Source organism: Pteropus medius, unplaced genomic scaffold (assembly GCF_902729225.1).
Source record: "Pteropus medius unplaced genomic scaffold, Ma_sr-lr_union100, whole genome shotgun sequence".
In the NCBI taxonomy this organism is placed as follows: domain Eukaryota; kingdom Metazoa; phylum Chordata; class Mammalia; order Chiroptera; family Pteropodidae; genus Pteropus; species Pteropus medius.
The window spans coordinates 6,730,006-6,746,266 of record NW_024350926.1 but is presented as its reverse complement, the minus strand read 5'-3'; the positions used below and the strand labels follow the sequence as shown (position 1 = coordinate 6,746,266).

The 16,261-nt window shown below is 36.5% G+C and overlaps 1 protein-coding gene and 1 pseudogene across 7 annotated transcripts in view; one reads left to right on the top strand and one right to left on the bottom strand.

The window, feature by feature from the left end:
- UBE2W (ubiquitin conjugating enzyme E2 W) overlaps positions 1-16,261 on the top strand; it is a 48,355-nt gene that overhangs the window by 15,650 nt on the left and 16,444 nt on the right. For 6 of the 7 annotated variants that reach the window (XM_039841882.1, XM_039841883.1, XM_039841885.1 and 3 more), the window contains 2 exons: positions 3,815-3,917; positions 13,743-13,898. In XM_039841882.1, coding sequence (XP_039697816.1) covers positions 3,815-3,917; positions 13,743-13,898 — 259 coding nt within the window. The remainder of the gene's footprint in view (positions 1-3,814; positions 3,918-13,742; positions 13,899-16,261) is intronic. The other variant, XM_039841887.1, reaches the window with a different exon arrangement.
- LOC120585585 (uncharacterized) lies at positions 12,622-12,740 on the bottom strand (annotated as a pseudogene).

The following is a 16,261-nucleotide window of genomic DNA, read 5'->3' as shown; positions in this document are numbered from 1 at the left end:
TTATTTTTAAATTTGTTGGGGTAACATTGGTTAGTAACATAAATTTTAGGTATGCAACTTCATAATACATCATTTGTATATTCCATTGTGTGCTCACCACCCAAAGTCTAGTCTTCTGTCACCAGATATCTGACCCCCTTTACCCTCTTCACTGTCCCCCCTGCCCACTAACCACCATACTATTGTCTGTGTCTGAGTTTGTTCTTTTGTTGCTTTTTGTTTTATATCACACATATGAGTGAAGTTATATGGTTCTTGTCCTTTTCCATCTGAATTAATTCACTTGTAATGATACTCTCAATCCATCCATGTTGTCTGATATGGCAATATTTCATCTTTTTATGACTTAGTAGTATTCCATTGTATATATGTACCACCTCTTCTATACCTAATCATCATTCGAAGAACACTTGGGTTGTTTCCATGTCTTGGCTATTGTGAATAATGATGCAATAAACGCAGGGGTACATATATCTTTACGAGTAAGTGTTCAAATTTTTGGGGTAGATACCCAGAAGAGGACTTTCTGGGTCATGTGATAGCTCTGTTCTTAATTTTTTGAGGAACCTCCATTCTGTTTTCTATAGTGGCTGCACCAATTTACATTCCCACCAGCAGTGTGTGAGGTTCTTTTCTTCACATCTCCGATACTTGTTAACCTCTTGTTATTGATAATAGCCATTCTAACAGGTACGAAGTGGTTTCTCATTGTGGTTTTGATTTGCATTTCCCTTATAACTAATGAAGCTGAGCATCTTATATCTGTTGCCCATCTGTGTATGTCTTGGAAAAGGTATCTGTTCAGGTCCTCTGCCCGTTTTTTAATTGAGTTGTTTGAGTTTTTTTTTGTCATTGAGTTGTATGAGTTCTTTATGTTTTGTATATTAGCGCCTTATCAAAGGAATTGTTTGTAAATATCTCCTCGTATCCAGTCAGATGCCTTTTTGTTTTGTTGATAGTTTCTTTTGTAAACAACATTATCTGTGTTGCAGAATAAATCTGTCATTTAGAGATGTTTGTCAGGCAATAATTTTTCTTTTAAAATAATTTATTATAAGTCATAAATGTTTAATTATATTTGGACCATCATTCAGGATATAAAAATAGTCCTGTAAATATCAGATCTTAAAATAGTTTTAAGTGGAATTCTCTGGGATGTGGATATGGATAAGGAAGATGATGAAAGCACCTCAGGCTTTCTGGAAGAGTTCAGTGGCATGTATATTAAGACCTTTAAAAATATGATTATCATATCTTTTGAGCTAATAAACCCGTGTGCTATCCTAAGGAATGAAAAAAGACATAGAAAGATTGATTTTAGAACTAACTACAGTTGACCCTTGAACAATGTGGGGTTAGTGACGCAGACCCCCACCCCCGCCATGTAGTCAGAAATTCACAAATAACTTTTGACTCCTTAAAAACTTAACCTATTGTTGACCTAAAGCCTTACCAATAACATTAGTAGATTAACACAGATTTTGAGTGTTTTATGTATTTTTATGCTGTATTCTTAAGCTAGAGAAAAGACAATGTTATTAGAATCATAGGGAAGAGACTATAATATTTATAATACTGTATATATTTATCGAAAAAAATTCACATGTAAGTGGACCTGCACAGTTTAAACTCATGTTGCTCTAGGGTCAACTGTGAACTCATTTCAACATTACTATTTCTAGGGACATTTTGGAAACAATGTAAATGTCAGTAATAGAGAAATGATTTCACTAGGTAGTATTGGGAAATGTCATCCCTTGAATTATAGTCTGTAGTCAGCTGGTAAGGCAAAAATTATGTGTAGTCATAATTACCTTTGAAAATCCCTTAGAGAGGCCATATTGGTGTGTATCCTGTCTTAATAAACCCAACTAAGCTAGTTTTCCCTTCAAAGGAGAATAGATGGCTGTTTCTTTGATTAGGAGACATGAATGTTTGAAAAATACTGTTTAAATATTAGAATCACAGAGCAATAGCTACTCACAAGAAGTTAAGAACTGAGACTGCTCCCACCTCATTCTTACTCTGGGGTGTGTGCTCGTGATTAGGATCATAAACACTGATGATCTGAATTTATGTAAATTTAAGTTAGCACATAATGCATTTCACTGGACTTCGATACCATTGATAGAAACCGCAAAATGACTAGAATGAAATGTACCCAAAGAACTTACTTTAATAGTGGTTATCTTTGGGTGATTTTTTTTTTATACTTTTTCTTAATTTTTTATAGTGAACATACATTATTTTCTAAATAGTAAAATGTTTTTTAAGGTTATCCTACACAATATTGAAAATTATGCCACCTTTGACCTGTCTCTCACACAGCTAGCTATTTGAAGAATTACTGAGATATTTGCTTTGCTATTGTTTAAAAACTGTTTGGATAGATTGCATGTAAATTTATGGTACATTGAGTGCCCTAAAAATTACCTTATAAACAGAATGAAAGGGCACCAGAGAATCCTGCTTTTTTCTCAGAATATCGCTTTTGCTCTCTGTAGTGGGTGTCAGGGAGGGAGGATAAAGGGGTTCTGATGGCTAGGGAGGGCCTACCTAGTTTACAGAGAGAACAGGTTTTAGTTTTCTGGGGTTTTTTTTAGTGCAGCTTTTGCTTTGTACATAATTTACTGCTTCTGGCTCTGATGTCAGGAATGTGCTGTCTTTTGCATATGTAATGTCATTTGTCTTTCCAACAATACTTTGAATTGAATATCTTTTTTTTTTTAATATCTATTTTACAATTGAAGTAGTTAAAACGGGAGAAGTAAAAAAGCTTATTCATGGTCACACAGCTAGTTAAGGGGCAGATATGTGAGGTGATGAATAGAACCCTAAAACTGTATTCTCAATCTTCTTTTTGTTTCCCAGTATTTAAAATGATAAATTTTTATACTGGAAGAGTATAAGATGAAAGACATTGGCCAGATGTACAATAATAACTATAAGTGGCAGAGCTATAATGAGGAACTCAAATCTTATGACTTTGGTCCACTTTTACTTCTAAATGCTGCCCCATCATTTTTGCTATCATAATCCCTGCTCCCCTCGCCTTTTTTTTAAAGAAGAGAACAAGAAGTAGTGTACAAAATATACTTAGAAGCAAATTTATTTTCATGATTGTTATATTTGGAAACAAAGTCAGCTTGCATAGATGCCATAGAAATCTATTCTGGTTTTTATTAAACAATTGAAACATACTGAGAGACAAAGGCAAGGCCATATAGAGCCTTGAATACCCATCAGAGAAGTGGACTGATGTCAGCTTACTTCCTTTTCCGTTTTTAGTCTTCTCTAGAATACTGATGAGAAAGGCAGAGTGACTGCTGCAATTCTCTGTAGTCATTACTGATACCTACTTCCCCAGTTCTAAAATAATTGCTATCAGAATGGCAGTTGATTAGTTTGATGTTGTCTATAAAATCTTTTTAGTTATTGTAAAAATAGTCTTGAAAAAATAAGATAGCATAAATTGAGTAGGAAAAGTACAAGCTTTGGTATTAGCACACCTGAGTTGGGTTTTTGTTTTGGGGTTTTTTTTTTTCCCCAGACCCAGGTTAAAATTTGGCTCTGTCCTTTACTGGCCGTCTGACCTTGATCTAGTTATTTTATCCTTGAGCGGCAGAGAAGGGAGTAGGGCCAGGAATGTTAATATACCGACTTTTATAGTTGCTGGGAGGATAAAGTGTGCTGTTACATATGAATGATCCCTGTGCCAGTGCCTGGTGTAGAGGAAGTACTTGGTGTTCCATTTTCTCCTTCTCACCCCACTTCCTTTTATCTCAAGTTTTAAATTTGTTTTTTTCTGTTCTAGGTGGATTGTAGACATGGAAGGTGCACCAGGTACCTTATATGAAGGGGAAAAATTTCAACTTCTATTTAAGTTTAGTAGTCGATATCCTTTTGACTCTCCTCAGGTAACTGCCTTACTTTTAAAACTTTTGTTGTATTTTTAGATCATAGCAGAATGCTAAATTAGTGATTTTTGACTGTAAAAATTTGTAAATTTATTATAATTATGCAAATAGATTTATTCCTTTATCTTCCTGTAGTATAATCAAGATCTCATCAACATTTACATTATTGAGATTAGGACTTTCTTGCTTTTGTACTTCCAAGAACTTAAGACTTTCTTGTTCATAGATGGTAGTAAATAAAGGGATGGAAATCTAACCCAGGCCCGTGGTTGTAGGAGAATCTAGCATTTTGGAAGTACTAGGCACGCGTTCCCAGGTAAGGTGATGGGGCAACATTGCGAGGAGTTGAGTTTGGTGTTCAAAGGTCACTTCATTGATTTTTGCATTGACATGCAAGGAAGGAATTTATTACAAGATGTTAAATATCAAGACATCAGCCCCAAATCTGACCAATATAATTTGAGGCACTGTCAGTTTAGTTAATGGCTTCATACTTGGACAAGGGATAGTGCTGGTAGAGGACCATTTTTAAGAACTGTTTAACTGGAGAATGATTAATCGTTGGAGGTTAGAGAAAGGGAGACTAAGATGACTTCCAGATTTCTGGCTTGGTCAGATGGGTAAATGAATTACTAGTGGTGGCAAAATGATAAGGCTAATGCCAGCTGTCTCTAGTATTGCTAGGTAATGAGGTGTTCTGGATGATGAAATTTCCCAAATATCTGAAATTCGACTTGTTAGGTCCTAAAATAGGCTGTTTTTACGAAAAATCATATCTCATTGCCATTTGAAATAGAATATCTCAAACATAGCTTAATCTTCTCTTGGCCATGTAGGAGTATAGTTGGAAGTCATTTATTGTGCTATAGATAAAGAGAGAATTGTTTTAAGGCCTCGGGTTAAATGGAAAATGACTCCTTGAGTTCTTAAGTTTTCATTTGAGCAGAAAATTAAGATTTGGAGGGCAAATTTTTATCATTTTCACAAGAGTAAAGCAAAGGGGTATGTGTTATAAGGACCTCAAGGCCTCTAATAAAAAGCATCTGTTGGCTATAATCCAAAACAAAAGCAAATGACTTCTTTCTCTCCAGAAAATGATCTTCACGTTCTATCGTTGCCCTTTGGCTTATCAGCATCATTTCTGACTGTTAGTGCTTGAAGGCGGTGGGGTCTCAGGTATGTGAAGGAAGAATAGGGCTGACCAATTAGGAAACTTTTGCCTAGGAGTATAGTGGAGGCTTATTCTGGGAGCTCACAAATTTTTCCTCAGAGGAAATGAATATTTCTGTAAACATGGAACTAAGTCAGAAGTGTCCTCTGATCCTTAGTATTTAATTCTAAAACATCAAACTTAAGCATCCTTTGAATTTCATCTTTAATATTTCTGCAAGTTGGAGCATTTGTGATAAATTCCCTCTACCGTCTTATCTCATATTCTTTTTATTCTCCTTCTCTGGTTATACTTCTGTCCACTCCTCTGGTTTTGATGTTCTCCGGGTTCTTTATTCAGCACTCCCTTGCTCTTCTCATTCTTTTCTCTAACGTCTTCAGCCATCTCAAGCAGCTGACTCCTAGATCTATAGCTCTTTATACAACCTATTCTTTCTGATGTTTAATTGCATACCTTCTTGGACATCTCTACTTGAATACCCCCAGACATCTCAAATTTAACACATCTAAACTCAGTCTTTTCCAATAACAAAATTAGGGGGATTTTTTTTTGGGGGGGGGTGATTGTCCACCTATCTGCTTGTATTAAAATTCTTCCTTTTCTCTTAAATGTAGAGCCTTTTGCAGTGCTGAAGTCGATCCACTCTTATCTTACTGTCAGTGCTATAGTCCAAGCTTTTATCTTGCGTGTGGACTATCATAAATAGCCACTAGTTCTTTCCACTGTTAGCCGTCCTTTCACAGAGCCACTAGATTTCTTTGACGGCGCAATTATCTCATTGATCTTCACACATATACACACAGCCACCATCCCCACCCTCCTCAGTAAAATCTCTAATGGTTTTTTATTCGAGGTCAGGTCTAAAAACTCTTTAGCTTAGCAGTAAGGTCCTTTTATGGTCAAGTCTAAACTTAATCATTTCAGCCACACATTACCTCCATGCATTCTTCTATATAGTAATATTTATATCATACTTTATGATGTAACATCCATTCTGCTTTTATCTTGTCACAGCTCTTAATGAAGTGGTTAGGGGAGATGGGTTCACCCCTATTTTATAAGTGAAGGAATCGAAGCTTGTGGAATTATTGTTCATGGTTTAAAAGCTAGCTAGTAGAACAGTCAAGACTCAAACTCAACTTACTTCTATATCATATTGCCAATTAGGAGTACCAGCATGAGAAAAATGCTTATTTATCCATGCAGTAATGTAATCTCTAGAAGTGAATAATTATATGTGGAATGATACCTTTGAAAGCTGTAGAGCAGGGGTGCCATTTACTGGGTCGCGGACTGGTACCGATCCGTGGCCTATTAGGAACTGTCACACAGCAGGAGGTAAGTGGCAGGCAAGTGAATGAAGCTCCATCTGTATTTGCAGCCACTCTCCAGCGCTGGCATCACCACCTCTGCTCCATCTCAGATCATCAGGCATTAGATTCTCATAGGAGCACCGGTCCCTGGTGCTAAACAAATTGGAGACTGCTGTTCTAGGGCACTTGTTCCCAGTCTTTTGGAATGCGAGGATTCCTTTTTTCACGTTAATTTTGTAGTCTCTCCCATGCCATAGAAGTTACATATTCTAACATCCATGATTAAGAAAATGGTATAGCTACTCTGAGTCCAGTAATACAAAATTATTTTAAAAATTTTATTAATCACGTCATCTGTATGGTTATCAAATAATGATAATGGGTCTAACAATAGATGCTTGACGTGCATATAGATTTCAAGATTTTTTCATTAACGAACTTCCCAGAGGTCTCTTGCTCCAGGAAACGGAACCTCTCTAGGGCAATAACAGTCTCCAGTCATCACAGATTTTATTTGTTGAGACCTGGCAGCACTGGCACTTGTTAGACAGTTATAACACCTTTCATTTTCCTAAGCACTACTGAATTTACCACTACTTACAAGAGTAGAATTTGGGAAAATATCTCTTGAGTAAACCAATCTCATTATGAAATTATTACCTTTTTATCTGTGAGTGAGCTCTGTAAGACCATACATAAACTTTATAGTTTGCTGTGTTTTTCTCCTAATTGTTATAATTAATTTCTCACACTGTCTCACTTTATAGTGAAAAAGGCTACTTATCTAAAAAACAGTGTTTGACCCAGTCATTTGATTTAAAGGGAACAATAACAACCACAAAAAACTTTTTGTTAATATGGAAGCAAAGGTGAAGCATCTTTTCATCAATGTTTTCTAATATGTGCTTACCATCAGCCATACAGAAAATAAAATATACATTCTATTTTCCTCTCCTAGGATACAGGTAAATAGTTGGCTAATTTAACATATACTGAGCTTGAATTGTGTGCCAAATACTCTCCTGTGTACTTTAGAGATAGGAAAGACTACAGAAATTAAAAACATTCGTCCTGCCTTTAAGCAGCTTATAATCTGTTTAGTATTTGGATAGGTAGATATTCATTATTCATTTTGTGAGTATTGAGTACAGAGCATAAGACAGACACTTTACTATTAGAGATTCAGTGGTGAACAGAACAGCAAAAAACTTTATATGTGTGTAGTTTACATTCTTGTACAAAGAGACAGACAATAAGCCATAAGTTAAATACATAACAGTATGGAAGATGGTGGGAAAAAGTGAAAAAGTGGAATGAGGGTTTGTATCTTTGGAAAGAGTGATTAGTAAAGATTTCACTGAGCAGGTGACGTTGGAGCGGAGCTCTTAAAAGCGGTGAGTGAGTGAGCCAGGAGGAAGATGAGGGAAAGATCAGTGAAGACAGAGCAAAGGCCTGGAGTCTATTGCTCGTGTGGTGGTCCCTGGAGTTGTAGATAAGCAAGAGGGGAGTTGTAGGTCATAGGGTAGAGATAATTTGGGCTGGAGAATTCATCACAGATTGTATGGGATGTTTATAGCCCATTGTAAGAATTTTGACTTTTACTGTGAATGAGATGGGAAACTTTTGAGGATTTTGACATGGTCCTACTGAAAATTAAGATAAAATCTGGCTGCTGTGTGGCAACTGACTATTGGGGGCATAGGGTGCAGGGAGACCAGATAAGCTATTGCAGTAATCTAGGTGAGAGATGATTTGCACCATAAGGGTGGCAGTGGAGGTCTTGGAAGGTGGCCATATTTTGGAACTATTTTAAACATTGAGCTAGCAGGATTTGCTGATGGGTAAATGTGAAATACGAATGAAGGAAAGGAGTCAAGGAAGACTGCACAATCTTTGGCCTCTGCAACTGGAAGTATGAATTGTGTGCCTTAGAAGCAAAAGAGAAAGCATCAACTTTCTCTTTTAGAATAGAAATGAGGGATTTAGAATAGAATGAGGGAGCAAAGAAAAACCTGTTTGCACTGGGATTTAAGGGGTAAGAGGAATTTATGTCAAAAGTGGGACAAGGCACGAGAGGACATGGCCTCTTCTGAGATTTGTGAGCATATGCTGTTCTAGTTTTATGTGTAGGTACATAGGGGGCTACAGAAGATGAAAGGGGAAGGATATTTTGGGGCTTGTCAAAGAAGGTCTTGCAATGTGAGGGAGCTGAAAATGTATCCCAAAGGAACTGGGAGGTGTGGTCAGTCTCCATCAAAACTAAGTCTTCAAACTTTACCTTGAACCGCTTTGCTTCTCTTTCTTCCTGCCACCTCCTTCACATTAGCAGTTCTTCCTGCGAATGACCACTCTTAACACCCGCTTCCTCTGTGAGAACATCCTATTTCAGTGAAACAAATCTAAAACACATCTATATTATTTTGTAAACATCCTAGTTATACTTATTTTTAAGCTTTTCAATTCTAGTTTTTGTTGAAAATTTAGTTAGGAGGGGAGATATTTTTTTTTAGGGAGAAGAGGACACTGTTTTGTCCTGAAACCATATTATGCTGAGAGCGATGCTGAAAATAAACTTGCCTTGGTTATAAAGCTCTAGAAACACTAGGGCAAAGAGTAATCATTTCTCCCATCCTGTTCCCCCTTCTGTGCATGCCCCCTTAACATGGACCATTTCGTTCTGTTGCTTAAAATTCCCTCATTGCAGAGATCCAGAACCTATTTTCATCGTGTTCTCATCCTTTATTTGTGGTATGATTCTCCCTGCTCTTTTATGGGATGTTGGTTAAACTTTCTAAAGTCTTAAATAACAATTTTTATTGCCTTAAATTGTTTAGCATCTAGGACACCTGACAAGGAGAAAGTGAACAGTGACCAACCCCATTCATTGGAGCCTCAGAGGTAAAGCAGAGGGGAGGTGCAGGAGGTAGGCTAGAGGAACACAGGGCGTGGAGGAGAGAGAAGCACCCTCTAAGGGAACCCAGGTTGTTTCATTGTATCCAGGAATTTTGTCTTTGTAGTATACCTATAGCTGCATGGTAGTGGTAATTATGGAAGATCAGGAAAACTGTTAGTATTGACACTGATGATACATGTTAGATGACTGAAAGGAAAGAATTGAATTGAAAACTATGTTAAAGTTCTAACCCCAGTCACTTTTGTCAAAAATTTGTGATTTACACTAGACCGTATATCATATACATTGTTCATAGCTACCTAATTTAGACTTTCTGCTAAATTACAATAAATTTTCTGCCTGTATGTTCAGTTATATAGTTGCACATTAAGTATTGTCATCAATATACAATTTTAATCAGAAAAAAACATTTATATTGTCTCTGGAGAAATCTTGATATCCATATTATCTATGCTTTTATAATTATAGTGTGTTTTGTACTGCTCATTGTGTGTATACTGTGTTTTGACCTAGCCTGACACCACATCAGGTGTCTGACTTTGTAATTCTAGAGTGCACTAATCTGAACACAGTAGTATGCTTTCCTTGTGATAAGATCTTAGTACTGTGATGTTGAGCTTGATGTTTGGAAATCTTGTGTATGTACCATGAATTTCACGTTAGAAATTCCAATTTGAATTAGAATTCAAATCTGCATCCCTTATTTTGTCACTATTGGTAGCTTTCAGTTTAAATTTTAGTAATTTTTATGAAAGATAGTATATAGTCTAGTACCCAAAAGTTACCAAGAGGTTGGCTTGCTTAAAATTTTAGGTTGGATGTGGGATATGCATACATACAAAATTATACCGATCCTAAGCATAGATCCTGCTCTTGAAAATGAGCCACACTGATGGATGTTTGAGAATTTAGAGACATGTGAGGACCGCTTCTGATGCAGACTCGACTTTGGCTGTGGTTCACATGCGTTAGGTCTAAGATCCTTTTCTAAAATTGTGATTTTTTTTTTTCCATCGAACAGCTTATTCTTAAAAATTTGTAATTTCATTTTACTCAGTTTATAGCATAGAGAATGTGTGCAGTCTTCATTGCTGACTATTGGATCTATATGACTAGTTTGAATCTGAATAAGTTATTTTAAGAATTAATAAATTAGCAACATTCTTATTTATTCCCTTTGGTTTCAGAGTCATTGTATTCAGTTGTCAGATGTTTTAGATAGCTTATCAGTTACTTGAGACTCCAAATAAAAAGTTTTTGAACTCCAAAAATAGCTTAATCACCTCAGGTTTTCAGATCCTACTTTGCTGCATTAAAATAATTGAACTGTCCATGTCCTCCTTTGGCTTGTGCTGTGTATTAAGTAAACGAAATGGTTAAGAGAGTGATCTTAAAGAAATTCAGCCTTGGTTACTCTCCCCATCACATGCAGAGAACCAGAGTAGCACAGTTTCCATTAAAAGTCTGTGGAAACTGCTTACCAGCCTTTTATATGAATAAACTGTTGAAAAAAGTTTTTTCTTTTATTTCAGGAATTCATCTCTGGCATGTAAACTCAGCCTTTCCATGTTTAGACAAACTTCTAAAATTCTGTATCTAGCGGGTTAAGCCCTAGGGATTACTTAAATATGTTATGTGCAACTAATTCATTCACTTGTTTTTATGGTTGCAAAAAGTTTCAGGCTGGCTGCATTTGCCCTGCATGCAGCATATTAAAAAGACTCCTTTTTTTTTTTTTTTTTTTTAAGGGTTACTGAGATTTGATTTATTTTTATTTCAGTCTCCTCAGGCTTCAAAGCCGTTTCTGTCTTGATTTCTGGCTCTTTTCTCTGCTAGTAGAATGTCTGCTGCTTCTGCTGTCGGTGTCTTTTATTGCTACTCTTCCCTTTTCTTTCTCTTCTCTCCTGATTTCCTGTTGGTTCAAGCATACTTCTTGGCTCCCAGGCCAAGTGATTTAGTTTATATCATTTCTCTCCAATAATACTGCTTTCTTTCTGCTCTGTGAATTTCCTAGTTAAAGAATGCTATGGTCATTTTTGTATTTAGCTGTCTCTCTATTTTCCTTGATGGTTGCTGATACATTGATTCTTTTTTGCCAAAGAAGATAACTTGGCATCTTTTTTTTTTGGCGCGTTCAGACGCTAGTCTACTTGACGTCTCAAAAAAGAGATGTTACTGGAAAAGAAATATCCTTTAAAAAATAATTGTGGTCAGAGAATAAGCCATTTGGGCATTGCTTGCATTCTTAATGAATATATCTTACTGGTCCAGTGGCATTTTGTGGCAAAATGAATACCCTAAGGCAGATGCATGTTATGTGATGTATAAAGTGCCTCCCTGGAAGTCTGTAACACATTGTGGGAATAGAAATGCATATCGTGTAATAAACTATAGTTCCTATTTATAAAAAATAAAATTTAATTAAAGTAATTGTAGATAAACTCAAAGGATGGAACCGCAAGACCATCGAAGCAAGTCATTTCTTTTTGCAGAGCGGTTTTTTTTTTTAGCAAAAAGTGATGAAAAAGGCAAAAGCACTGATAGATAAAATTGAGATAAATGGTATGCTTCTAACACAGCTGTGTGAAAGTCTTCCCGATCTTCTGCAATCGGACAGGGAAAGCAACTTGATATCTCTTGTTTTGAGACTTTATTTTTCAGCTTTATTTTAGCTCTCTTTAGTGGGAATGGAGAGTAGATGTCCACCATTTAAAGAACAAAAAAATATGCTTCAACCAAAGAAATGAGTCCCATATGTTATTGTATTTGGAATATTAGAGGACTCCTGCTTCTATGAAAGAGTGCTTTGTTAAAATGTAAATATTTGTAAAATTGAAATAAAATTAGATGTGTAGCTAGATTTTTAAAAGCAAAAACCTAGCTGATGGTAATTTCCTATAACATATCCCAGATGGCACACCTTACTGTGGCCACATTTATTTCACTGTCTCTCCTTTCTCTTCTATAAAGTGGGGAAAGAGGTGTGCCTGGAGCAATAAATGTATTCTGTCAGTTTCTGTCATAACTTACAATAGGGTTTCTCTTTACTAAGATTCTGCTATGTTCAAATGTGAGGGCAGTTTGCAGGGCTGAGAAAGCTACTATTAAGTCTGGTTTGGGAACTACTGGTTGGGCTTTATAAAAATCCCGACATAACTATCTACTGTGTCAGAATCTATGGAAGTGGGGTTCTTAAATTTGTATTTTTAGCAAGATCTTCAAGTAATTTTTTTTTTTTTTAAGTGAGGCAACCCTTAGTTGACCTCACAGATTGTCAGCTTACAATCCCTCACTTTTTATTTTTTACACCTATAGTATTTGGTCTTCCTAAGTGGTCTCCCATCCAGGTACTAACCAGGCCCGACCCTGCTTAGCTTCCGAGATCAGACGGGAACGGGCTTGTTCAGGGTGGTATGGCTGTAGACTTCAAGTAATTTTTTTAAAGGCCAGGTCAGGAATTAGGAATTAATACTAAACAATAAAAGTGGTACATCTCACTGCAATGTAAAATCACATAAAGATTGGTGGATTACTTTTTATATCAAAATAAATATTATGAAGTGACATATGAAAATATTCTTAAGTATAAGACTTCTAATTTCTTTGACCTATTTTTGGCTATGCTTACAGATTCCTCAGGGTATATGAATTTACTCTCTTTCCTATTCAGATGCTTGAGTAGCTGTGTTTAAGAAACACTCCTATTGGGATACTTGTTAAATTATTAGGGCAAAGGAAGGAAATAATAGTGGTGAGACAAGATGGAGAAAAGAAAAACTGTTAGAAGAGTTGAGTAAAAGATAAAACAAAAACAGCAAGTAATTGGGAGACTCATTCAATCTTTGTTTTTTGTCTAGGCACGTAGTTATTTGCTGATTAAAAAATAGTAATTCGTGCCTATCATAAGGGAGGTGTGAGTTTAGAGGAGGCGGGTAACGTAGTAGTTATTTCCTTTTGCTTATAGCACCTGAGATGATAGCATTGTTAACAGGTAGAAGGGGTGTCGCCACTACGTTACTCACACTGTCTCAACATTGAATGTTTGGAATTTTAGTATACCGATTTCTGTATGCAGAGAGCAATGAATAGAATTTGAAAAACTATTGTTATAAATGGAGTTGTCTTTCACTAGTCTAAAAATACATGGTAATTTGGAAAGTTTTATAGGGGATTTGTGAAAAATAGCTGAAATATAAAATAGATAATCTGGGTTTTCCCCACTGTGATGCGGGCATTGGTTACAGTACAGTAAAGCCAGCGCTTACTGAGTTATGACAATAAACAACAAGCAGTCGTTAATCTTGTTCTTGGCACTGATTTTATTTGTTTTTGATTTGGTTTTAAAAATATTAAGTTATGTAGAGAATATTTTGTGTCCTTGGTAATACAGAATATTTGAGTGTTAATGGAATTTTATTCTTTCTCAGGTCATGTTTACTGGTGAGAATATCCCCGTTCATCCTCATGTGTATAGCAATGGTCATATCTGTCTGTCCATTCTAACAGAAGACTGGTCCCCAGCGCTCTCAGTCCAGTCAGTCTGTCTTAGCATTATTAGCATGCTTTCCAGCTGCAAGGAAAAGGTAGGACTTCTCAGAATTCTTCCAGGTAATCTCTCTCCTTCTAGTTAGGTAGAAACTATTTTAATACTCATTTGATTTGTAGGAAGGACATAATGCTTTTTATGATAAAGTTTTATAGGGAATGTCATGTTTAGTAATAGATTGGGAAATTAGTTTGATAATCTTTGATTCCGTATAGAAGTTAGACATTGTTTTCTATTTCTTAAACAGGAAATTTCTGCAGATGTTCTTAAGTAATCTGAATTTTTTTTTTTGTAAACACAAAAGGGCAAAGGTGTACAAGAAATTCTTTCTAGATTCCCCAGCGGAAAGCCCCGGAGCCGGCGTCATAGGCAGCCAGCCCCATCTCCCCTCTGCTGCCCGGCTCCACTCTGCTGGCCCCGGCTCCCCTCTGCCACCCCGGCTCCCCTGTGCCGGCCGGACCTTCGCGGCTCCGCCAGGGCTCTTCCGGGAACCAGAGCCTCCCGTCACAGTGACAAGATGAGGCCGCAGCGGGAAGGCTGGGTGCCAGCAGGGTTTAGGACTTTTCCTCTCCTTCACCAGTCCACAGATTCTGTGTCCGATGGAGAGGAGAGAATAACCAGAAAGAAAAATCACATGAGTTAAATTTAGGGTCCCCTTTTAGAGTACCCAAGTCCTCTGCATGTCTGGCCCTCTCGTCATGCCCGCTTGGGGGTGCCTGCAGCACCCTGTGCCCGTGTTTCTACACTTTAAAAGCCTCTCTCCATGAGCGTTTCCTCTGGTACTCTGTGAAAGGAGAAACAAACTTCTAGAGATTAGAGGGCTGTGGGGTTATTTATTCTAGCAGGCCTTTTTCTGTGTTCTCCAAATTGAACTATCATTTTTATTGTATTTACAAACTGTAAGCCAGCTTGTAAAGTACACTTATTGGAATGTTATTCCCTAACATGTTTCTTGGTGTTAGGTTTTTAAAATTTTTCTTGTTCAAATAAGCATGAGAAATAACGGGTTAAATTGTATTTTTTAATTGTTTCATTAAGAGACCTTAATATGCAATTTTATATACTATCTTTATAAGAAAGAAAATTAACTTTGACAGATAAACTGACTCACTGTTAGTTAAAAGACACGTATCCCCATTCATGAGTATTAAAATGTGCAGGAAAAAATGTACACCTTAGAAGAGATGAAATAGGGTCCATGTTATTAACATTAATATCACTTTTTAACTTCAGTTTCCTCTTTGCCGTTGGCTTTTCTGAGTTGCATTTTAAGCTACGCTTGAGCTTTTATTAACCCCAAGGGCCTTGGAATCAAGTCTTATTGCTTCCATGTTTTCTCCTCTGCCACTGCCACTCCCAGCACACATACAAGTCTCAAATTTCTAAGCGTGGAGCTGTGCGGTTTGCAGTTACAAGGGCTTCTGTGTCTCTGCTAATGTTTAATGTCTAGAGAAAGGTGAGGCAGTAATGCAGGATTTAATAAGAAAAGTTATGACCACCAGTGATGTCTGCACATGGTTCTTGACTATGCCTGTCGATTAACTTTGTTTACATTTAAATGTAATGATTTGCTATTAAAAACTAGAAAATGACTGTGTTCTTTACATTCTTCATCCTTTTCTAACCCTCGCCATTCCCTTCACATTCTAGTTGTCTGCTACTAATGTTTCTTAACATACTTAGTGTAAGACCAATCATTCCATTTGAATTGATAAACTACAGTATTAATATAAATTATAACATTTAACAAAGGTAATAATCTGGAAGTCACAATTCTGGCAGCATTAGTTCTATAACATATGATAAAATTCTGCAAACATTTATTTTTACTGTGCTAAGTACTGGGTTATAGAGATAAGGAGGAAACTTGCTTTGGCATTGAGGGGAATCTGGCTACATACAGATAAGCTTTAAAAAGTTTCAGATTCTCACTGAAAACTCATGTTAAAACAGGTGAATTTTATTCTGTGGTGGACATGGTTGTCTGAGTTTCACTTTAATTCAACTCTCTTTGAATACAAATTTTAATTTTTACTGTAGGCATTTGGGGTCTTTGATTTAGTCACAATTCTTTTGTTCCAGTGTTCTTTTTCACGGTCGGGAATAGTTCCCTAAACTGAAGGTATTTAAATTTATCACGTCAGTAGATTTTAATAGAGATAATTTCTAATATTGATGCCAGAGGCCTTTCAGTAATGTCCCTTTATTTTCAGTGCCCTTATAATATAGATAATCCAAACTTTCCAGTTTGTGTTCCTTTTTTTTTTTTCTTTTTTTTCTTTTCTAGGCAAGGCAACCCTTGGTTGACCTCACAGATCGCAAGGACCTTGTCAGCTTACAATCCCTTATTCTTTTTTTATTTTTTATGCCCGCAGCACCTGGTCTTCCTAGGTGGTCTCC